Here is a 25,053-nt window from a genome sequence, read left to right as displayed (position 1 = left end):
GATCGCTAGCAGAGACAAAATTATTTTTGTTATCGTTTCAATGTTAAGCTGACCAAATGTGGCTAAGACTCTAGCTGTTACACTACTAACCCTTCATTCTCAGCTTCCATAAAAAGATAATTAAAAATTTATAAATTTTTCTGCAGCAATTTATCTATGAAAGATGAAAAACTTTTGCGTTGACGATGCAAGGACGCATTACAAAATCATATAAGTGCAAAGGGAACTCTACTCACCCATTGCTGTGTACAACATAAAGTGGTTTCTTATGGCATGGTACATTCTCCATGTAGGCATGTATTGCCTGTATGCTTCCTGTCACAGAGTTCTTATCTACTTCCCCTGTCTGCTCAGGAAAATGTTTGCATTCTGCAACCACAATGGTGCTACTCATAAACCCAGTGCAACAAGAGCCCCTGATTGATGTCACAAATTAATGGTGCAAAATGATATGAAGCTATTTTACCAATGAGCGAGAAATGCAGATCTCATCACTCAACAACATAGATTTGCAAGGAACTTGTTGAAGAATGCTTCAACAACTTTCAAATAGGCATACACATGAATGTATCTGTGGAGCAGCCGAGCATGTGCTATCAGCAAGAGGCTTACTATTAACATTATGCACAAATCTTGCCGATCAGACTATTTAGGGATGAGCAATATTTACCAGATACCATAAGCAGTGATACGAAAGACCAGCAATAAACACAGTGATACAGAACGATGAGCCTGGAAATCGCCTGTAGGCCTACCTTATGTCAGTTAGTGTACCAGATTATATTTGACGATAACGGAATCAACAACTAGTTCATTATTGTCAAAAAATACTTATTAAATACCTGACTGTACACAGGCTTGCCTACATTCCAAATACTGATACAGTGCACCCTCAAGATACGATTTTAATCCGTTCCAAGGTTGGTATGTAGGGGTATAGAAACCATAGCAATTATATAATGCAAACATCCCTGGTATATAAATCGTCAAAATTTTATATATAAGTGCTGTAAATATTAAAGATTAGTAACAAAATAGTATGTTGGCCTTAGTAACTACAGTTACCTACAGTAACTTTATTGTATTTAGTGGCTATGATCTGCAATAAAATGTAGCAATGTAACGTACCAGTATGTACCGTAGGGAGTTCAAACCTTCAAACAGATGTACGTATAACATAAACTTTGAATTCGCCTCAAATAAGTTTAGCTTACCACACACACCCTTAAAGCTAAGTTTTAGTATGTATTTGTAACTATTTTACTGAATTTTAACTTTTTATCACAAAAATTTTATCACTTACCGGTCTCTGTCTTCGCTTTGACTACAACTTTTATCTGCCCTTTTAACATATTTTCGACAAACAGAATTTTGGTGTCTTTGTTATTTGTTATGTAATAAGCACGTCGGACTGCCAAATTTGAGCTCGGGCAAAAATTTTGTTGACTTCGTATGGTGAAATAAGATTTTGTGAGATGAAAAAATCCTGTTCTACTTCGTAAAGTGAAAAAATCGTATATCAGGGTAATTGTATCCTGAGGGTGCACTGTATCACACAGAGGACAAGTTTGTCCGTTATACATGAATTATCTTTCTGTATAGCTATGTGCACACAACTCCACAGATACAAACACTAAACATCTTGGGTAAGATTGTCTCGCTTACTTCTTGGGTTGTATTGCACTTTCATAATGACTTTGCCATCTCCAGACTGCCAGGACTTTAGAACAGAGGCAGCTGTGTCGTAGATGGCGGTCCTCATATTTATCCCACAAAACTAAAACAGACGTGTACATCTATGGCCAGCCAGAAACGGTTTTTATAGAATACAACCACCGATTTTAGCAGTTGCTATCAGGGTGGAAAAGTATGCAGGACTTACCTCAATAATCTGATCACCCACTTCTATACCAACATCGGCAGCGAGGCTGTTACGGCTGACAGATGAGATGAATATGCCAGTGCCTGGCTGTTCTTCAATAGTTATGCCGAGGTGCTCAAACGATGTGTCAAGTTCGAGTTCTCTCAGCACCCCCTCCTTGAGTCTAGACAGACAACGAATACAAGGCTAGCATGGACGGTGAAATATTTCCCTTGTATGGTAAAAGGCAACATCCGGTATAAATATATTAATTTTAGCTGGCATAGAACACAGGAAGCTGATTTGTGCTGAGCCAATAGAAAAAACTGCAAATAATAATTGTCAACTTTTAAACTGAATGAATTTTTAATCTGAGCCTCACAATACTCTAAACAGAACTTACTATAAAAAGCACCCTATAACATCCACCCACAATGCACAAACAAGGATACAATATAACATCCACCCACGATGCACAAACAAGGATACAATATAACATCCACCCACGATGCACAAACAAGGATACAATATAACATCCACACACGATGCACAAACCAGTGTCGTATAGTTTCACAGAGTCCCGTGACCAAAAGCCGGAAACAAAAACGCTCGATTCCAAACAAACCCGATCGACATACTGATCTCTAATGGAATATTCTTACCTCGCTCTCAACATCTCACTCTTTTGCATTTACTTTACTTTATTACAAAAACTCATTTGTTGTTTCCTGTAGGAAATTTTGTCCTTTTTCAAATGGTGTATAATACAATAATCAATTTCAGAGCGACTGCCAATGGGAGTAATTTTTGTTGGTTAGTGTTGCGGCATCTTCATTATAACTTATATAAAACAATAGTGGGTGCAACTTGTTTGTTTGGAGCCGTGCGAGCTCCGATATGCGCATCCGTTAGCAGCAAAACTCTGTGAAGTTATACAGCTCTGTACTGTCAGAGTCATATAGCTTTAAAAAGTCTCGCGACCAAAACCGGAAACAAAAACGTCCGATTCCAAACAAACCCGATCGACATACGGATCTCTAATGGAATATCCATACCTCGCTCTCAATACCGCTCTTTTTTGCATTTACTTTACGTTTTTACAAAAACCCTATTAGCAGCTTTTTGTAGGAAATTTTGTTTTCTTTCAAATGGTTCATGATACAACAATCAATTTTAAAGTGACTGCTAATGGGAGTAGTTTTTGTTGATTAATGTTGCGGCCTCTCCATTATAACTTATATAAAAATAGTAGGCGTGGCCTGTTTGTTTGGAATCGAGCGAGCTCCCGTATACACTTCTGTTGGTCGCGGGACTCTGTGAAACTATACGGCTCTGGCACAAACGAGGATACAATATAACATCCACTCACAATGCACAAACAAGGATACAATATAACATCCACCCACAATGCACAAACAAGGATACAATAGTTGAACTAGATGATTTGAAGATGTGATTTTACAGTCTCCTGAAATTTACACCAGCCATATCATATACGACTTGTTTAAAGGTTGACAATGATCAACATAATTGGTTACATAGTGAGAGGTCATTAGTAAGAATGAAGCGGTGTTGAGCATGTTCATTTGACTATTGACTTTGACTGTTCATTTGACTATTGACAAGCAAACCGCACCAATGAAAATGTTCATTTTATGATACAAATATATATTATAAAAAGGAATAGCTATCCACTATTGATCAACTGCAAAATATAGATAGAACAGTTTCTTGTTTATGAGCAAATATTTTAGTCAAAACTGAATGATTTCCTATTTGTTAAAAACTGGAGGAAAGGTTATCGTGCACTAAAATCTTCTGGAAAATGAAAATGCATTTCAAATAGCTAAAAGCTCGCGGATTAGATTTCGAAAATGTTTAATAAAACTGCTAGCTAGTTAAATTTAATGACAATAGCATTTATAAAACCTTTTATCAAAATGGTTTTCATTTTTATTTGATTTAACACTGTTGAATGGTGTCTTACTAAAGCACGTATGATCTAGTTATTGCTCCGAGCTGTCCATGGACACATAAATCCAAATATTGGTGACATAAGTTACAGTCAAGAAAACTTTTTATGGGATCACATCAATTCAAACCACTTAATTCTTTGTGCGATTGCAGCTGCATCAAGCTGGTTAAAGGTAACAGTCATAGCCTGAGGTTATAGCAACTCACTTTCCCGAGCGCTGATGACCAGACTTGTTACTGATGAACTCCTCTGACCGGCGACTATAGAACTCAGGGGCTAGGGGAGAGGAGAGAGGGCTACTCCGTCCAGATGAAACTGAAACAATCACACAAAAGCTTTTATAGTTTTATTACACACGATAACAGCAGCAGGTCATTTTTCAATGCAAGACTTACCTAAACTGGAGGTACATAAGGGCTGTCGGCCATTAATTCCCACAACGTCATTCAACCTATCGCTGAAGTGTTTAGGACAACCTAACGATTTAATACTCCTTAACAAGACACAAAAAACTAACTCTATGCAGCACTGCGCAAGGATATGGGATACATAACACACACACGCACGCACGCACACACACACAGTGGGGAAATGAAGAAGAGTTGGAACATACCTATTTCAAGAGAGTTGGAGTTGATGGACCGGCGGTTAGAAGAGACGCTATGGTTGGAAGGAAACTTTACTCTGGCTGTCGAGTAATCGCTGTTTGATGATGATCTGACAGGCACCGCATGGTGGATGTGGGAGCTACCAGGGGCAAACTTCCGGTCTAATGTCTGGCTCTGTGACAAAGTGCAGTGAAAACTAGTGTAAAACTAAACCAGGCAGATGAATGAATTGGAGGCATACAGAGTAGAGCTAACCTTGCAATCAAGGCCATGCTCACCCGATGATTGCGGCACTCACCAGTATGGAGTAAGAGACCCAATACTAGAGCAAACACGTTGAAACGATGATCAATAAATAGAACAGCTATGAGCATGACATGTGATCAGTCGTGGTGGCCTGTTGGCTGAATTTATCTGCTATCTCAAACATGAGAATGGAGATCCAGTTTCTAATACACTAAATATTCATTTTGCACTGGATGTTTGTCAGAGTAATGTTTCTAGAGCTCAAGCATGTGCCAAGTCGGGAAACAATGCATGCTTAACCAACTTACATCGAGGGAGTCAAGTCCTGATCAATAGCTATCAAGGTCTTGGTGACATATATAGCTATCAAGGTCTTGGTGACATATATATAGCTATCAAGGTCTTGGTGACATATATATAGCTATCAAGGTCTTGGTGACATATATATAGCTATCAAGGTCTTTGTGACATATATAGCTATCAATTTCATGGTGACATAATATATAGCTATGAAGGTCATGTAAACCTCTCAGCAACTCTGGTATGCTTTGTAGTAAATACTGGACTAGCCGCTGTGTCTGATAACCAAATTTGCCTTACCTGATAGGACGAGACCGGAGAAGCATTACTTTCCCTCCGTTGGTGAAACCGATCATCGGAGTGTGCTGAGCTGTGCATTTTTTCAGCGTAATTGTAAGGAGGCGGAGGAGAGCTGCAGGAGGGATACAGCACTCGGTGCACATTGGACGGAGCTGAGATGAACATCTGAGTGCTGCTGTTGCTTCGGCTGCTGGCAGGTTGACTCGCCACGCTGCTCGGCCGACTGTCCTGATGGCCAGTGCTGTGTGACAGCGGACTGCGACAAACATACAAAGGAATTAATCTAGTGAATATCTGGTAAATTAGGTATTCAAAACTATCTACTTTTATGCCTAGAAACAGTGCCTGAGTAGAAAAAGGCGCAACCTTAGAGCACTAAAAAATTCTGACTAAAACAAGAGGCGAAAAACCACTGTATTCAGAGTTTTGTGAAATAGAACTATATAAAATGATATTTGCTCAGTTTACTATTAATGACCATAGCGTGTGAGGTCTCTAGGTTCTCACAAACGAACTGAAAAGAATCGATTCTCTGGTATCTTTTACTTACTGTAGAGTTGTATTAACTCGAAGCATCTTACCAATAAGAGTCAAATTGAATGAAGTCTTTACTGTTAGTAGAGGATAGAGGATGTGACTCGATTCTCTATTTTCAATAAACAAAGCGACTTGTGTCAAAATGCACCAATCTTTCTCTTCATAATTACTGCGTTGGCAGAAAATCCACATCAACAGTGATGTCTTAAGTAACACAACCTGTTACTTGATGAGCGCAAAAGCAAAGTTGTTCGTGCAGTCTCATGTTGCCACCCGCACACGGTTTTAAAATACTTCAATATCACTGCCTATATTTTATTGGTCAGTAATATGTACTACACACTAGCATTATGGTTCGCCTGCACACTGACAATAAACTTATTTATAAGCTTTATAGCTACTCGCAAATAGCGTTCATTCTACCGAAAAGCCTTTATAACGGCTTGCCTTTGCACCTATACAAATACAACGATCACAGATCAGTGTTATCAGATTCCCCAAAACCTTGCCACAATAAATTTAGGAATTTAGGTTATCATTGTGTCAAAAAAAAACGGTTCCATAGGTTTTCCTTTACTCCCGAAACACAGCGTAAAAACTTTTTTTTTTTATTTCCGATTTAGGATGAATGAAAGAAATATTGTAAACAGCGACCTAAACGTATTTCTGACAGTGAATTTCTTTAACACTGGACCCAATGATATTTTTGGCTACTACATTTTTATATTAGATAATGTGCGTCTGTGTTTTGGTCAAACTGCAAAAACCATAGCATATTTCTTTTGCAGCCGGTTTCATTAAACTACAAAATATTAACATACCTTTTGTTTTTCAAATGCATTGATCCTTGTGCAGAATTTTTTGCTGACTTAAAAAAAATTTAATTGAAGTTTTAAAAGAAACTGCTTTTACAGTAGAATACTGAGTGTATACCAGCAATAAATGATAAGTATGACTTATATCCACCCAAAAAAGCAATGAAATTCCTAGTGAAATGTTGATATTTGTTATACAAGCAGTATATAGACTGAGCTAATGTGTTTAGCTGAATTAGTGATGGCGGGATATTGTTATTCTGATATATTGTCATAAGTCAATTTTTGTAAGAATCGATAGAGAATTGGTTTTGTTTATTTGGGAGAATTGAATCGTGTAACTGAAGTTAGAATAACTAAAGAATGGAGAATTGAATTGTGATGTTTTTGCAATGAATTGTGAATTGAGTCGATTCTTAAATGACATATGATGCAAAAGAATTGGGAATTGATTAGTTAATTTTTTGGTGAGAAGTGAAATGAATCGAGTCATTTTTCAAAGCCTTATAAACATCTCTGGGTCATAGTGTGTGAAATATCTAAGGGTTCCATTATAAGTAAATGATATCTATAATAGCTATGGTAGCTAGTGTCTCATACACTAAGTGAATGATCTAGTGTATGAGGTCTCCCATTATAAACAAAAAAACACCTTGGATAACTCCGAGCTCTCAACAATAATTCCTAATACCTAACACCTAATATAGCTAATAACAACCTTTAATGAGGATTGAGCTCCACTGATGGGTCAGTTAGTATGCTATAAGTTGCTCAAAAAGATTGTGTTCTTCATGAAATGGTTTGCCCTGTAAGACTACATCACACAATTTTAATAAAGCAAACGCTGGCGGCCTGTCTAAAAGCATTCTATGCAGTAAGAAGGTAACTAGGTGAAGAAAAGCTGCCTCACCTTTCAGGAGTAAATGGACGATTTCTTCTGAGAGGCGACGATGGCATGGGGCGAGCGAGGTCACTGTTAGGGGTCATGCACCGTGCCCCGCTGAACTGAGGCTGAAGGCTGCTTGGCCTAGGCTTGCGTTCCTTGTTAGCTGCAATGGCAACAGTGAAAAATACTTCAGTGAATTTTTTTGCTGTGATATTTTTTCTACATATGTACCTGCATTGCCTGTAAAAAAATTTAAAACTTTGATAGAGACTCCACAAATGATGTTTACAGTATTTCTCGGTTATAAAGTAGTGCCCAAGTTAGTCCAATTGAAGGACAACACATGATTCAAAATTCAAGTACCTGCTGTATGCTTGTCATACATTTCCTTGACAGCCAGATCTAAAGACTGGGCATTAGAGTCAGCATGATAGAAATGCTTATCTTCTGTCGTAGTTTCTAAAGCTCGATGAGAAAGCTGGCTGCTGCCTACATCTGGGTCTCGTCGAGAAGCGTGGCTATTTACGTGACCTTCCAACGATTTGGACTTCTCACTCACCTCTGCTGGAATGTGCCTAGACCTGCGAGTTAGTATAGTACACAACTGTTCGACGAGCCAAAAGGACCACTATAGTCAATAAACCAAATGGTTGCTACAGACTGCGACAGTCTCACTTTAAATAGTAAACCAGCAGCATTTAAAAACATTCTCAATAAACTGTAAACAAGAGTAAATATTGATTAGGCTCTGTCACATCCCTAGCAAAACATCCCTAGCCTATGGTCTTAATGGTATATAAATTATGGTTAATTTTGCACGGTTAACTGTTGAGTCCACTACCTCAGCCCCATTTTAACTGCATCTGTTTCCAAAACTTAGAAGCTCTGCAGCTATAGAAGCACTGCAGCTATAAATCGGCATAAAGCTTTATTGTACATTGTGTTGTGAAGAGAGCTGCAACAGGCCCTCACCTGTGCAAGCGGTCATACTAGGACCAATACAAAGTAGACTAACGGTGAATGCTAACGTGAACAGCCGACTTTCGATGCGTCCGTCTCTCTTACTACAAGTCTGCAGCACAGCATTTCCTGAGACAGCCTCAACTTTGCACTTGACACCAGACATTCACGTGTCAAAGAGTGTCAGTCAGTTTATTGTTTTAGTCTGTTTAGCCAGGAAATCTGTTGATGAAGGTTGTGTGAAGTGTGTACAGAGTGTGTACAGAGTGTGTACAGAGAGTGAACAAAGTGTGCCATCATACCTTCTATACCCATATCACTAGATCCAATACTTACATGCTGTGCGCTGGGAGAGTCTGCACCTTGGGTTCATAGAGCGGAGTTGTCCGGCCAGGCAACACTCTCTCTCCGGCACCATGCGCTGATGCGCTGTAATTGGATGAGCCCGTGTTCGACTCTGAGCGAGGCGTGTTGATATATTCTCCACTAGCCTGTCGACTGCGATATACCTGCAACGAATATTCAAACTGATTATTCCTTTAGTTAGGAAGCAAATAATTTTAGAAGGTGGAAGCAATGCCTATAAATGGAATCTTCCTAATGTATGTTATATAATTACATAGTTCTAATAGATTCTGAGAAAATGTGATGCTAACTATTCAAGACAGATTTCCTAATTATTGAATAGAAAATGTGATATATGTATATATAGATATACAGGGCGCGCTCGAGCTACGATGACCCTGTTGTACAAGGTTTTTTCGCCCTTCGATGTAGAACACGGTGATTTTTCACCCTCTCCATCTGAAATATTTTTCACTCAAAAATTTCTCTTGAAGTTAAAATTTGGCAGGCCGTATGCCGGTTACTTCGGAATAACAGATATGATGATATGCTATTCACCGAAATCCCTGTAGCAACGAATGAAAGAGATACGAAGCTCGATCTCACTCATTTATGTTATCAGTTATTCTGAAAATGAGACAGGAAACAGATCATTGATAACATTTTAGCGATGCAAATGTTGAAGTTCAGTAAACTATTTAAAAATGCATACTCAAGCTTCAAGTATGTGTTAGTAAGCTAAATCCATTAAAGTTATATCCAACGTTTATGTTATATGTCTGCCTCGATGGTAAGAACTCCCTACGGTACGTACTGCACATAGTAACGTTACATTTTACTGCAGATCATAACCACTAAATACACCAAAGTTACTGTAGTTAACTGTAGTTACAAAGGTTAACATATTATTTTGTTGCTAATGTTTGATATGTACAGTACGTATATAAAACTTTGATGATTTTTATTAAGGGCGTTAAAGCAAATTTTTTCTGCCATACGATATAAATAGTTTTTCTCAAAATTAAAATTTGGCGATTTGTGTACTGATTCTATACATCATTGAGAAACATACATTGCTCGGCATGGCGAGTTCAGCGTTATCCATAATGGTAAAAACGGATTCGCAAACAGATAATTGATAAAATCTTAGTTAAAAGGTTGAAGTTTACTAAAATACATACTAAAACCTCCTTCAAATATGTGTTTAGTAAGCTAAATTCATTTATTTTAGATAGGAATTGACAGAATATACAGAATCGCTTTACGTCAAATCGTCTCATCACCGGCCGACCGGAACCAATTGTGGTCGTAAGTCGACAACTTAATGTGTGTGTATGTATATACTGTATATATATATACAATAAAGTATAGGCTAAAAGTCAGCATAAAGTGCTCGATACTAAAGTAATAGCAAATTTATTTATATATATGTGTATATATATATATATATATATATATATATATATATATATGTATATACATACAGTTAAGTCATCGGTATATATATAAATGTATATATAAATGTGTTCAATAAAAGCAGGCCTTATCTACTGTTTTATATTTTGACTAGCTCCACCTGGCTATGGTCTGCAAAGGACATAGGTATTGCTGGCTTGGAGTTGTAAGGCATCTTGATTATGACTGTGCCATTCGTCGATACATCTACACGGTCTGTTCCTATTGGATGAGGAGACCCTCCTTCATAGTCTTGATTAATCTTATCGAGGAGATTCATTACCTGGTCTGTGCGAGCCTACAGTCAAGGAGCACATTAGAATAGGAATCACAGCAGAGTCTGCAGGTTTAGACAAGGTTGTGCTAGTCCCACCATTGTTATTATGTAAATCACTAGCACGTTCATGGCCATACCACTGTTGACTGTCAAGTATTCCTGACTGTTTCTAAAGCACTGCCTGTAGGTAGACACCTTGAGAGGATAACAGCATGCTAGTATCTAATACATGTACACTCCTTGTTTCACATTCACCTACTGTAAAACTGCTGCGCTAGACACTTTGGATATAGAAAAAACGAGCGCTATGGGAGATTGCCCCCGCCTTAGACAAATGCAACAGGGCTGTAAAAAACTGAGAAAACTTGAAGAGCAGACAAATCCTCGTACTGGGCAATGTTCAGCTAACTGCCATTAGATATTTCTCTGCTCGCCAAAGCTTCGTTGCAGTGGAGCTCGTGAACATTTCAACATGTTTACAGGAGGTCACAGTGCAACAAAACCAACATCACACAGCATTTCCTTTTAATTTGCCAGTGAAAAGCACTACAGGCACTGGAGACACGAATGTGTGATGATTATGGGAGGCAAGTCATGTCTTAAAGTCCAAACACACTAGGCGATTTTATTGAGTTCGTCATGAGGGCGGAGATATCGCTGGTGTGTGCCTAAACACACTTGAGCGATTCACTAGCAAATGATATAATGGGCACGCTCACAAACTGCCAATAAAATTCCGTATCATTAGTTTCTTCGGAGTTGTTAATAAATTTAGGTAAGTCAATATGGCACCCTGCAGGCAACAATGTTAACAACGTCCGCTTTTATTATTAGGCCTATCTCACTTTCACAGATTGTAAACTACAAGACGTAAAAAACAATTCTTGCATTTTTACCAGTAATATTTTACGATTTTCATATATAGTTTAATTTATAGTAGTATTTTTATATTTAATATATTAAATATTTACCATTCTCAAGATGGTCAACCTGTGCAACGTTTGACTTCAAATGTTGGTTTGTAACTAGGATTTTTTTTAATTTTTGTGTCAAGTCGTAAGGGACTGGGAGTGTTTTTATTAAATTCATGAACAATTCAGTGTTCGTTCTGCTGATGTTTCAATCGCAGCAAAATTTTGCTGCTGTACGTTGGCAAACATCGATAAGAAATAATTACCCGCCATAAAATTGCATTGTGGGAAAAATCAACCGATCGAAATGCATCTCGCTAGCGATAAAGTTATGATAGAGAATGTCGAGCGTTATCGCTCTACACGAATTCGCTGAGCGAGTTCTAGCGCAGATTAGCGCCACGCGATATCGAGCGATTTTAACGCGATATCAGATGATTTTAGCGCGATATCGCGCTAAATATCGCCAAGTGTGTTTTCACCTTAAAAGCCTCTGGGCAAATGTTTATCATTCGTTAAATTAGGAGTGATGAAGAGGTAAAGTTAAGCAAACCTGTTTCGTAGTGCAACTTTTTATCTCTTCTGGCTACTAATAGTGGCTTCATTTACTTCAAACACTCAATTACAGACAGTAAATAGTGGAGAATTGTGTGAGGCTAATGATTTTCGCAAGTGCATAGTCGTGAAAATGTACCTTTGATATAATGGAATAAGCATACCGAAAGTATTATGATGTGCAACAACCCAGTGCATTTGTCATAAAGTGGATGAACCTCTATTACAAATTGCAATAACACAGCAACACAAATCTCACTGCTCACTTCACAGCAGCGCGGATGAAGGGAACAGACCACTTTTCCTTTCTTACCCTAATAACACAACACAAATCTCACTGTTCGCTCTACAGCAGTGCTGATGGAGGAAAGGACAGACCATCCTTTTCGCACCCTAATAACGCAGTAACACAAATCTCACTGTTCACTCTACAGCAGTGCTGATGGGAAAAGGATGGACAGACCACCCCTTCTTTCTTACCCTTATTGTGTTGTCTTCATCGCTTGGCCGAGGCTTGAATTTACTAAGAAAATTATGTAGTTGCTTTGTACCTAGCTGCGCTTTTTTCCTTGGACTTGTGCCTGCAAAACAAAGATAGGTAGTGTGTAGGTTGGATATGTAGGTTGTCGCCAGTTGTTGCCTCCTAGCCCAGCCGGAGTGGCAGCTCATTGAACTATCTTCATTGCAACACAAATAGAAAAAAACCAGATGCCAAGAAGAAGTGGCTAAAAGAGTGACACATGCTGTTAATCAACAGGAAACAAAAACATTTGTATTATGGCTGAAGGTGACACCGGTAGACCACTACCATGGCTTTGCCTATGATAACACATGCAATGGCACTAAATTTTTTGCAGCGGAAAATACCTAAAATACTATTAATTGATTAATTATATTAAATAATTACTAAATACCTAAATTACTATATACCGACTACCGAAAAACTCGACACTGATACTCTATTGCCCAGCCCGTTACTGCAACTAGAACACTTCCATTCCTTGAGCTTGCAACTGTACATGTAGAGGAGTTATGCAGTGAGTACAACCAACAAGATAAAGACAAGGGCTGATAGAAGCCAAACAAGACTAACCGGTGCCATTCTCAATACCATGCTGTTTGCTAGAGATGTTCTTCTCATTTCCTCGACTAAACTTGGATTTGACTTTATCGATGAGGCCATTGCTGAGGTTAGCTTCACTTGAACTATGATGGGTGTCAGAGGATACCAGCCCGTACTTGCCAACATTCATGACTACATAGTCTCCTGAGGAAGGTTCCAGCATACGCATGACATCCTATGAGAAGTGAACAGTCAAATGCTTCATACAGATGCTTGAAACAATGACTACTTGATCACATTCTCCCCAACTATAGGCCCGCTTACTAAACCTTTCGGCATTCAAGGTAAAGAAGTCTCTCTTTCTATAAACCGAGTTCTGATTACAAGCCTAAAATGTTCACTTCACAAAGCACCACCCACCTTGACGGATTTACTCTCCACAGATTTGCCATTCACAGAAAGCAGTCGGTCTCCAACAGCCACATTTCCCTCTCGGGCTAACGCGGAGCCAGGAGCTATCTTGCTTACATAGATGCCAGACTCTAGCTGTAGCCCAGGATCTACAAAACAGAATCTCTTATTTCTTATTTCTTCACACATTACTATGATGTAATGCCTAGCAAGTCTTTACACCAAATAGAAAGGCCAGCAGTCAGGTGGTAGAGGACTACTAAAACCATTTCTAAGATGTGATGAATTGAGGTACCCATTAGATGACAAACCTTTTCTATTGAAAGGAAACTCAACAGAAATATTGCATCGCCCTATGGGCTTCCTTCGTCTCACTTTAAAGGTAACAGAATCTGAGGATGCCTGGATAGTCTCCACGAGTCTCTCTTTTGAGGCGTTGCTTAAGTCAAGGTCATTCACACGAAGGAGAACATCGTTCACCCTACAAGCCACAGCAGGAACTATTCTCAGTATCAACTCTGAGGCACGAAAGGTATTGTTGAGTTGCTCGCAAAGCACTAAGGAATGAATGGAAGGAATATTGTGTATAGATAGAATCACATAAAGGATTACAAACATTAGGGTAACGAAAAAGAAAAGTAAATTTTGCTGAAAACTGGAACATGACTTTGATGCATCCATGTGAAGGGTTGAAAGATAGCCAATAAATCAACTGAGTTAGAATGTAGTGACTAAATGACTAACCTGAGCTTTCCCTCGCAAGGACTTCCCTTAGCAATAGAGTTAACAGATAGACCTGAATCAGATGTATTGCCGCCACTTAATGTAACATCGAGGCCAAGATCACCATGGTAGCCATTAGATGTATCCTACAATGAATAGACAAAATTCAATCACTTTACCGATAACCCTAACAGCTATAATGGCACTCGGCTTTGCCAAATTGAATAGGAAAATCTACTGGCAGTTTCCATGGCCATCTGGGCACCGATGAGCTCTGTTTTCTGCGCCAACTGCTAGCCAATAGCAGCCAGTTCATGCACTCTAGTGATCTGGAAACAGGCAATGATAAACATGTGTTGGCTTGGCACAACTCCAGAGGAATTACCTCCATTAATAATAGTGCAGGGGTGACCCGCGTAGCAATATGATACGCTACTATCCGCTTGCTCAGTAACTCAAAGCCTACTCTAGTAATGAAAAACAGCGCATGGCCAGCGAATGGTTGATGGGCGCCGTGTCCAGGTGCGCACTAAATGCAAGGGAAACGAGCTCACTCAGCAAATACGCTGAAATGATATGGCAAAACTAAAACAAGTCTAACAAAATAGTACAATAACAATTTCAACTAGAGCTATTAGCTAGCTAGAGTTCTCCAAATATTTATCTCCCATATTGTTGCTGCCACCCGCATTTATCATAAATTAGCAAATCATGCCCTCCCTGCGAATGAGGGAAGCTTTGTATTTATATTCTCCAATGACTTCAATGAACTATTTGTTAAGATGCCCCATTGATACTCCAAAGTTATTATTGCAAGCCCAAAAACTATATTCTAAATATTTGAAACCTGTTGCAATATCACCAGGACCACTTTAATAGAGGTACCTATGCCATATGGTTGAAACCTGTTGCAATATTATCAGGACCATTATAGAGGTACTTATGCCACATGGTTGAAACCTGTTGCAATGTTATCAGGACCACTATAGAGGTACCTGTGTATAGCGCCAAAACTGAAAGAGTAGGATTGCACAGTTTCCTGCTTAACCTGAGAACCAAGCATGCCGGAACCTTAAATCTTCAATAAATAATTCAACAATACCCAGCTAGCTCACATTTTCCAAAATAAAGTTTAGGCTTCAGAAAAACGAAATTTGTACAGCTAGCGCATGACAAGACTTCCCTTGTTATGGTTGATGCAGAAATGAGCTTCGATCTAGAATGGTAGTGAAGATGAATACTCACTATTTCATAGTCAAGAATGTCGGTATCCCAGTCCTGTAGGTCATTATCGATAGCCGAGTCTCTGCTATTACTGCCAGCCGTCAGTTTATTCTTCCTCTCCTCCTTGTCCAGCTTCTCTCTGCAATACCCAAATGAATTTGTGGACAAAAGACTACGGAAAAATAAAAATAAAGAGTCAACAGCCGTAATTGGCAGCGAGTCGATGTGGTAACTGATCCAAGGCCTACAGTCCTAAATGAAACAGCGCGAGTTAGGCAAGCAACCGTGACAACACAGGATATACTTAATTCAATTTCAAATTTTCATGAATTACAATGCTAACGAAAGTTAAATGTTCAAATGTGAAAATTGAATGCAGATAGTTCCTCTTCTAAAATGTTGAGTAAATCATGTGAAAGTTTCTCCGACATACCGGACTGACTAGAGAGTATGAATTTAAAAGCGATGCAAATCAAACTGCATATCAACAGGGCAACCGCAACTTTACATTTTTAAACTATCTCGCTTATAGTCATATTTATTACATATGCATTATTGGTGATGCTATACATAATTATAAACAATGGTCATTATCACTTTGTTTCCATGATGCGCAGTGCTTCGGAGTTGCGCTATCTCCGAATCATGGAAACGGCGTCCTCGCACTGAAATCACTGCGCACTGATCAGTGCGAAGCCAGTGCAAACTCGCAGCAAGGAAACAGCGACTGCGCATAGCTCTCATGCCGCAGAGACGGATTCTTCGAGGGCCATAAACTAGTACAAAGGTTGTCCTGCTAATCTTGTTTTTTTTTCTATTCTTCCGATCTTCTTTCACCTAAATTTAATTATGGTCTGCATTCACGAGGATGATGAGGTGATTACTTTCCTGGACTTTTTTATTGATGCCAACACTTTTCGAAAAATAGGTGGCAAGTCCTAAATTAACGTTTAAATAATATATTATTTAAAAATACTTATTAAAAATATATTACTTTGTAAAAAGTGTGTTAAGGTTTGTAAAACCTTGTGAATGTGTATTGTAAATAAAAGTATAATGACGACAGAATCATAAAAAGACCGTTTATGACGTTCGGTATCCGTGATCGATTCTATTTCTCCATCAGGCGATTCGATTTATACAATTTCTCTTCTCTGGCTAATTTGCTGAAAACCACTGCGCAGCATGGAAACGTACAATCCCCTCGACTTCGGAGGGGGCTGCTTCGCAGTACTGCGCACCATGGAAACAGTGAATGATAGCTCGCAGGTAAAACTTAGCCTATAAAAACTATTGCAACCTTCTTGGTCAATGTGCACTAATTTGGCTTTTATGCCACCTATGTTGTAAGAGAGGGCAATGTTATAAGCTAGATACACTGCATATACAACCTTACCCAAAAGAATTTACAAAACGGAAGGAATTGATCATTACTTCAAAATTGTCATACTAAATAAAACTCTTTTTTCAACAAAGCAGCCAGACACAGTTGAAAGTCACAACATGTATATGATAATACTATAACAGTGATATCTGAACAACATGATTTAATATCATAAACTTTTCTTGACCTCTAGAGCACAGCTTAGACAAAGGGAATGATCATTGAAGTGTGCTATTAAAAACACATTCCCAACTTTTCCATTAAAACTTTTCCATTGTAAAATCACAGAGTTATGACACAAATTACCTCCAATTTTTTTCTGAAAAGAAGCTGTTTTACTAATTGGCATACACTAAGGTCATCTAAGTGATAAAAGTTTCTCAAATATCGGAAAGAACAGACATCTGTATGTCATCATCAATATGTTATATATACAGTGAAACTCGGATAACTCAAACGTCATGGGACCGAGCAAAGCGAAAGTGTTCGAGTTATCGGAGCGTTCAAGTTATCAAAGCACTGTCGCAAGTACATGTATTTATCAGTAGATACATGTACATATGCAAACTATAGATAAATCAAAAGCATAGATTGCTTGTTGCTAGTTGAAAGGCCTCTCATGTAAAGTTAAAAATTTTTTTATCAAAAAGTATAGATATCTTTCTATCCCTTGAGATATGTTTGTTGTTTTAGGTGATGTGACTGCCAAGACATTCTCAGATTAAAATTGGCAAAATTTGATCGCGGTTAAAACGCTCAGAAAAACATCTTTTTCTCCTGAGCGTTTTAACCAAGATCAATTTTGCCGATTTTACTTTAGGTTTATCTGAAGGATACCTAGCTTTCCCTTGCTTTCGAATGACCATCGCAAAGCAGATACTTGGTAAAATTTGATTTTTTGCAAGCCTTTAGAAAAGTCATCAACAAAAATATCTTGCCGATGATGGTGATAACGCCGCCTAAGAAGTACTAAAAGTTGATGTCTATCTCTATGGCTTGGAATAAAGTGATATTCTAAAGCGATAACAACCGTCTCGGTAGCCGTTGGGCAAAAAAACTGTTCAAGTTAACGAAGTTAAGGTCGAGTTATCTAAAGCAATTTATCATTGCGTGGGAACGGACCAAACAAATCCGTTCGAGTTAACCATGTGTTCGAGCTATCCGAGGGTGAGTTATCCGAGTTTGACTGTATATAGTTCGACTGAGGGCTATTGCTGGGACTACTATAACTAAAATAAAGCTGTACAGCTTTTTTCTTACTTTATTGGCAATAATTTCATTTTTCAAACAGAAATATTTCTAAATTATGCCATGAAAAATTATAGAAAAAGGGAACCAGTTAACTTGTAGTCATAATGATATTCACTAAATTATGAATAAAAAGTTTTTATGCAACAATTTTTTGGAACAAATGATAAATTTTCATAGTAAAGATGGGAAGATGAGCCGCCATGTCTGGGAATCACACAACCGTCATTAGAGTGCAGCCGCCACTGCCACTAACTGGTGTGATAGCGAGACAAAAACAGGTAAAAAGCTTTTGATGACTGACTAGTTACTAACCAGTTGCTGGTCATGCGCTTAACAGGTAGCAATTAGCAAGAGACCAGCTCACCCACTAAAAAAACCTACACTATTATTTCAACATATACCAACTGAATCGGAGCCAACATTGTCTGCTTCCTATGCTGGTCATTGCTGCACCTCTCACTAACGCTCGTCCATAAGTTTCACACACCTCCGTAGCGCACACTAATACTGGTCCACACGACACACAGATCTCCTGTACCACACACTAACATCGGTCTACAAAATCATATATCTCCTATACCTCACGCTGGAGCTAGTCTACAGGTTTACCCACCTCATCTCAACCAGCTCACGAGATGTCGCCAATTTAAACTTCTTCAGCTCGTCCAGAGTCCTTAGTTCCTCAGCATGGTTGCTCACCGCCCGATCTCGCTCTCGACGCAGCTCATCGCACTGACGCCGAATGCTCTCTCGTTCTTGAACGATCTTGTCTCTCTCGCTGAAGGCCCAGTCCCGACGCTTGATGCTGATATTCGCGTCATTCTTAGCTTCTACATTGTACAACAGGAGACAGATTTTAGCAATAATCTAAATTGATAAATAGACTGATCAATGAGAATCGGCCTCTGCCAGGTGAAGGCCGTGACATCCTCATTGAATATTCCATTATTATTCTTTGAAGCATCATCAGCTTATCAATATCTCATCATGGATCAGCCACAGCGTATGGTAGAAACTGCATTCAAGTAACTTCTCGCACTGTTATACTTTTGCTGAAGAAAAAAACATGGTAACAACGCAAATCATCTAGCTACAAAACAAATTTGGGTCCATAAAATAAGCCAAACAAAAAACTTTGGTTTTACACTAAAATTATTATAAAAGATTTCGCGAGCAGTTTTGATAGAGGCCAGAAACCAGTTATCATTTGTTACCCAAAAGAATATCTCTAGTCATATAATAATAGTTGTTTGCGCAAAGTTATATCATTTGAAAGCTAATGCTAAATAAAACCAGCCAGTTGTGGAAATGAATGAAATCAAAATTCTATCCATTAAGAGTTAAACCTTTTACTGTGCCGACGAAGACCCACATGTTGTTTAAGACGTGATACACTGGCTCTGCAAACGACGCTTTGAGTGAATAGCCAGTTTTACCCTTTTTTGGGCGGAGCGCGTCAAGAAACTGTCCCTTACATTAACAAGCCTACCCGGCTCTTTAAAGCAGACCTTCTACTTGTTCAAGATGGCGTTAGATAGGCAGCAAGTGTGGTGAACAAGAAACCATTTCATTAAATGCTTTCTAAACATAGCAATCAAGACCGATGAGCCAAAATCACCAATGACTTCACAACGTACTATAAACAATATGGAAAGGTACTGGGAACCATGATAGCTGTAATGTAGGGCATTTTCACTTCCTGAAGCAAGATTCGACAATATCTGTGCTTTGTATAAAGCAGCAAAGCACCAATTTAAAAGAACTACATGTAATAACGAGTGTCGCAATCTTCACGATATTGCACAGAACGGTGAATAAACATATATCAACATGATGATGGTTAAGGTAGGCAGTAGAAAACCTCGATATTAAGTAAGCAGCAGAAGCCCTTGTGAGATATTTTAGCTTAATCCATCGACAGACAACCAAAGAATACCTACGATCTATTCTCATGAGCCTACAGTGTTTTGAGTGAGGAAAATGCCTACTCAACTTTTATGGCTAAATTCGCTCAAAAGCTCTGCAAAGTAAGATGCCTTGCAATTCACCTTTTTACAACTGTGATATGTATGTTGCTGTTTGTTTACTTTTGGTATTGACAGATTAGTTCATTACGTATCACTCAATATTAATATCAAATTAATACTAAGGTATACTTGTTGTCTTAGAAATCAACTACTGAATGACCAAATAAAATGATCATGCAATAACACTAACAAAATAATGACAAATATGTAAAAACAATTGTGATTCACTATTGTTTAGTCAAATGACTGCCAGAAATATAATTCAGCCAAACTAGGTTGAGAGCGATCATGACAAGCTCAGTCGGTACAGCTGTTTACACATGAGTGTTTAGTAGTAGTAAGAGATTTTACTTTGTATAGATGCTCCCTTGCACAGATACAGTTAAACATCTACATATGAAGTTAATTCATTCTAAGAATCAATTAATGTATGAAACTGTCGCATGCTTGAGCAAGTATTCCTATGAGAGTACTACTATGTACTATGTACTAATGTACTATGATTGCTCCTTAACAACAGCAGGCGAGTAACTTTATGTAGCATTACAATTCATTATATAAAACTATAAAACATAAACTAATGACAAAAATGTAAGTTATATGTAAAAAATGAGGTTTCTCCTGTAACTTTATCTTAGAGGTAGGTGAACAAATGCATAGGCTCGGTAATGCTTGATTTGAGTTAAAGGTGGCAGATAGAGATACGGAGGGGGGTGTAACCTACTCAGCCTAAACTTGGTACAAGTTTACACTAAACTATTTATGTATTGTTATTGTTTCTAAATTTTTCACTTTTACTTACAAAGCTTACTTGTTAGAAAGAATTTAAAAGTCGTACGATACGCGTGTTAGTGTGAAATATTGGTTCAGATTTAGCACTGTATGAGGTGATCGTAAGTAGAGGTTTGGCTGTACTTCAGGTAGCAAAGAATTGAGCACTAGTTCAAGGATTCTGTTAACTCAACAATTAATCACAGTTTATACTTTAGCAAATGTCAACTCTGAAATAAGGCCTAGATATCATTGTTGAAGTCAAATGAGAGGTCAGAACAAACCTGCCAGCTCCTTGCGAAGAGAAGCGTTTTCCTTCTTCAACATCTCGGCTTCTTTGGACGAGTGAACATCAGTCGACAGCTCCTTGGTATCATACTTTGGCGTGGTTAGTCCCCGACTCACTCGCTCCTCATTCACCTCATTTCTAAAGAAATCCTCAATTTGTTTGACCTGCTCCAGCATGGTCATTTTGTCGCAAAGATTTAGCTCACTAGGCAACAACGAGTTGATGACAGCACCATGCTAGATAGAACGACACCAGCGACACCAGCGCTGCCAATATATATGTATAGTATATCCAAAACGAGTAAACGGTGTCTAGAGCGATAGTATTGTTGCGTAGGCTGCCTCTAGCGTCTGCCTGTGTCTAGAGTCATTAGGAGCAGCTGTATAAATGACTGACAGTTTTTCTTTGCCTATTCCCTGCATCATAAACAGCCTACAGTAACTCATAACAAAAAGGTCAAACGCTAGCACATCCTATAGGCAGGCGAGGCAGGTAGCTATCAAGACAGGTACTACCACAGTCGAGTGTTACGCCGCTCGAGCGAAGAAAACATACAGTGCGCTAGTCATCTTCGTTCATGCAACAGTTGCTAACAGTTAACCTTTAACACTGCCCCCGTCAGCATCGATTACGAGTAGGGAAATGAAGGCCAAGAAATATCATGACGGAGGGTGTCAGTTAGCTGTCCCTCCTATCATTAACAACAGCTGTTAGCTTTGCTAAGGATGAAAACGGGAAAGTGCAAGTACAAAAATTATGAAATCAATTAACAACTGCCCAAGTGAAGTGAATTAGTGTAAAACCTCAAATACAGCTCAATATTAACGCAAAACCAACTTCGTGAACAGAAGCATATTATAATGATAAAACAAACTACTTCTTAATTAATACAAAAGTAGGATCTTTTAAAACTGCAATGTATATCAATTTGGGCAGCAATTCCTATGTAATTTTAGCTCTTTCTCTTTCTACCCATCGTACTAAAAGGGCAAGCAATCTCAAACGATTCAACAGGGCATTTCTGTTGACAGACTTCACAACAGGGCATTTCTGTTGACAGACTTCACAACAGGGCATTTCTGTTGACAGACTTCACGCGGTAAATATCAACATTTAAAATTTTTTAATTTAAATTTAAAAAGTTTCCAATTGTTACAAGGTTGCAGAATAGCACTGTTGCTGTTCCCTACACTCCACATAATCAACTATTGCGAGACAGCTATCTATCCTTCGTTTTTTCGTGACATCATTCTATCGTTGTCTGCCATCTTTATGGACAACTTTTATCATTAAAAACACGAAGCTTCTGCAATTAATTATTGCAAACAATTCTTTTGTTTGCAAATTTTTTATTTTAGTATCAAAACAACACTCAAAAATACTATTATTCAGGAGAATGACGATCATTTTCTACAAAGATGGTGGCTTTTTCGTGGACGAGCACGTGTGCAAACAGGGTGATGACGTAAAAAAAACGATAGATATAGAGCAAGAACTGAGACTGACAATTTTAAAGCAAACAAAAGATTGTGATTTTTACAGATGTTGCACAGCAAAGAGAGAAAACAACTCCAATTCAAATATTCGCGTGCAAAAACTGTAAAACGTATAAAGCGTGCAAAAACTGAAATAGAGAAGCAACAGACCTCCCTATTTTCTCCATGAAAATGTTACAATATTGCATACACAATTCGACGCATTTGTAGCAAATGGATGCGATGAATACGAATAGCCTTTGGAAGACACTTTATACCATAGAGATTTCTTTACAATAGATGTATCTACCAATACTAATTAGCCTACACCGAATTAACAGTTCCATATTTTATGACTGTAGCCTCTCCTAGCGCCAGTCATCAACGTTTACCTTCAATGTAAGCCTATTCAAAAAGGTTCAAATGTTTATCGGTTTGGCAGCTACGCTATCACCTAAACTTCGCTGTTGGCTAAACTAGTGCCCCAATTTGACAACCAAACTCGAGCTTCAAAGAGCAAAGGTTTTGTAAACAATATCACGCTCGTTAACACTTTAACAATAAAATCAAAATTTAAATAGATGTAAGCATTGTTTTCTCCTTTATGGGACTGGTTCAATCCAGAAAACCATCATTTCCGCTGACTTTAATATTTGTAATAGATTGAGACTTGGTCAAGGAAAATTCAACCGAGTAAAGAGATTTGAGGTTGGCTGGTTTAGCTCCTAGGTAACAATATAATAATACAGAATAAACGAGCCAAAGATAAGTAAGCAATTGTACCCGCTATATGTACTGTTAACATAAAGGTCGGCTGTCCCAGCAAACATATCTCACTGGTCATCGACTCGGTTATATTATTCATGCTGCACAGCTAGTTTAATGGTGACCATTGCATCAAACACTATTTTGTCATCAAGAATGGGAGAGCAGAAAAAACAAGCAGTTGATGACGCATTTAATCAACCATAGCCACAGCCATAAAATGTCTCTATAATTGAAACACATTCGTACACTCATTTCTAATGAACACGTTATCTTGCCTTCAATCTACATTGCATCCCGTTAGGTGCACAACAACAACCCATTGGCCTTAGTATGTTTTCATCTTAGGTGTTAAAAATTAGGGTGCAAACCTGAAGATTATACGCAGCTATAAAACGTGAGGCACATTGTAATGCTGCCACCGGTAGACATAGAAAAGCGAGTTACTGCTGCCACATTATTATATTTATTATTGCCTGTCCGAGTCGGAACAAAACGAGCTATCAATATCCTTAAAAGTTTAGTCTTTTGACGCCTTGAAGAAATGACAGTTTACAATTTGACAAGCAGATGTTGAATCAAAGATTGGCTAGCGGGAAATTAATCTTGCTTTTCACCTCAAACTCACTTAATCATATTTCAACCCTAATCACTCGCTGCACTAATAATTATGATAATGTACAAAAGCTGCGAGTGCAAGCTTCGCCGTAATACTTTTCACATTTGCCCCGTTTACTTCAGAATAATACAAACTAACTGAAATAAAATCTGCCCTGAAGGGCGCATAGAATTGACGGATAAATCTGCATGAGAGTCGCATACCAAATTTAAAGATTTCAAAATGGACTTGAAAAATTTCTTACATAACTTCTAAAAAATGGCCTTAATATAATTGTTGTTACCCGACTAGTGTCCACCTTTCAGCGGATCATATACTATGACCAAGCATCTATAAGTAATGGACAACTCTCTCAAATTTTCACTCATAACAGATATATGGAGACCACTCGTCTAAATGTAATAGTTCAAAAAAGTTCTCAGTTGAATATTTAGCTAACTCAATCAGTTCTACTCCAGCTTTTTTTCTATAGCTTGATTCATGTCGTGAACATATAATGGTGTTTTTCCTTATGCAAAAATATAGCTATGGGAATAAATGCACAAATGCTATAGCTAGTACCAACTGTTGATAAGCCATATTAGAAAATAAATAAGATGACAGTACTTGACTAACAGCCATTAAATGACGTCATGCCCTTCACATGACAATTCTCATCAACTAATCTATGACTAAATATGGTTTGTTTGGTGTGTAGCTTTGTGAAGCTATGTGTAGCTTCAGTGTGCGTGTGTGGCCACAGCAAATACCTACACCTTACGGCACATCAGCTATGCCTTTCATCAGTGTGTAGCCAGGCCATATTTTCAATCCTACTACTGCAAGTGTAAAACCCCAACACCACAGAGACTAGGCCTACATCGGAATAAACCTGTGAATTGTGTGTATTCACAGTTACCGGAACCGCAAACAAATCTTTATTATCACACAGCCGTGTCTGTCCGTCTGTCCAAGGCCATGGTTGCAGGTTGGGGAAAAAATTGCATCATCTAGGTTAATTGTTTATATTTCACTACATGT

General features: G+C 38.3%; 1 protein-coding gene across 1 annotated transcript in view; it reads right to left on the bottom strand.

The window, feature by feature from the left end:
- The window catches only part of LOC137397595 (disks large homolog 5-like), a 49,082-nt gene that overhangs the window by 6,993 nt on the left and 17,036 nt on the right, over nucleotides 1-25,053 (bottom strand). The window contains exons 9-26 of the mRNA XM_068083893.1: nucleotides 21,170-21,312; nucleotides 18,701-18,917; nucleotides 15,474-15,591; nucleotides 14,250-14,374; nucleotides 13,817-13,986; nucleotides 13,515-13,654; nucleotides 13,125-13,329; nucleotides 12,512-12,612; nucleotides 10,410-10,586; nucleotides 8,825-8,997; nucleotides 7,892-8,109; nucleotides 7,553-7,691; nucleotides 5,291-5,546; nucleotides 4,450-4,618; nucleotides 4,043-4,151; nucleotides 1,883-2,045; nucleotides 1,666-1,777; nucleotides 237-369 (exon numbers count right to left, since the gene is read on the bottom strand). Coding sequence (XP_067939994.1) covers nucleotides 237-369; nucleotides 1,666-1,777; nucleotides 1,883-2,045; nucleotides 4,043-4,151; nucleotides 4,450-4,618; nucleotides 5,291-5,546; nucleotides 7,553-7,691; nucleotides 7,892-8,109; nucleotides 8,825-8,997; nucleotides 10,410-10,586; nucleotides 12,512-12,612; nucleotides 13,125-13,329; nucleotides 13,515-13,654; nucleotides 13,817-13,986; nucleotides 14,250-14,374; nucleotides 15,474-15,591; nucleotides 18,701-18,917; nucleotides 21,170-21,312 — 2,868 coding nt within the window. The remainder of the gene's footprint in view (nucleotides 1-236; nucleotides 370-1,665; nucleotides 1,778-1,882; nucleotides 2,046-4,042; nucleotides 4,152-4,449; nucleotides 4,619-5,290; nucleotides 5,547-7,552; nucleotides 7,692-7,891; nucleotides 8,110-8,824; nucleotides 8,998-10,409; nucleotides 10,587-12,511; nucleotides 12,613-13,124; nucleotides 13,330-13,514; nucleotides 13,655-13,816; nucleotides 13,987-14,249; nucleotides 14,375-15,473; nucleotides 15,592-18,700; nucleotides 18,918-21,169; nucleotides 21,313-25,053) is intronic.

Source organism: Watersipora subatra, chromosome 1 (genome assembly GCF_963576615.1).
Source record: "Watersipora subatra chromosome 1, tzWatSuba1.1, whole genome shotgun sequence".
In the NCBI taxonomy this organism is placed as follows: Eukaryota; Metazoa; Bryozoa; class Gymnolaemata; order Cheilostomatida; family Watersiporidae; genus Watersipora; species Watersipora subatra.
The sequence above is the reverse complement of the archived record's forward strand: the minus strand, read 5'-3'. Positions and strand labels throughout refer to the sequence as shown.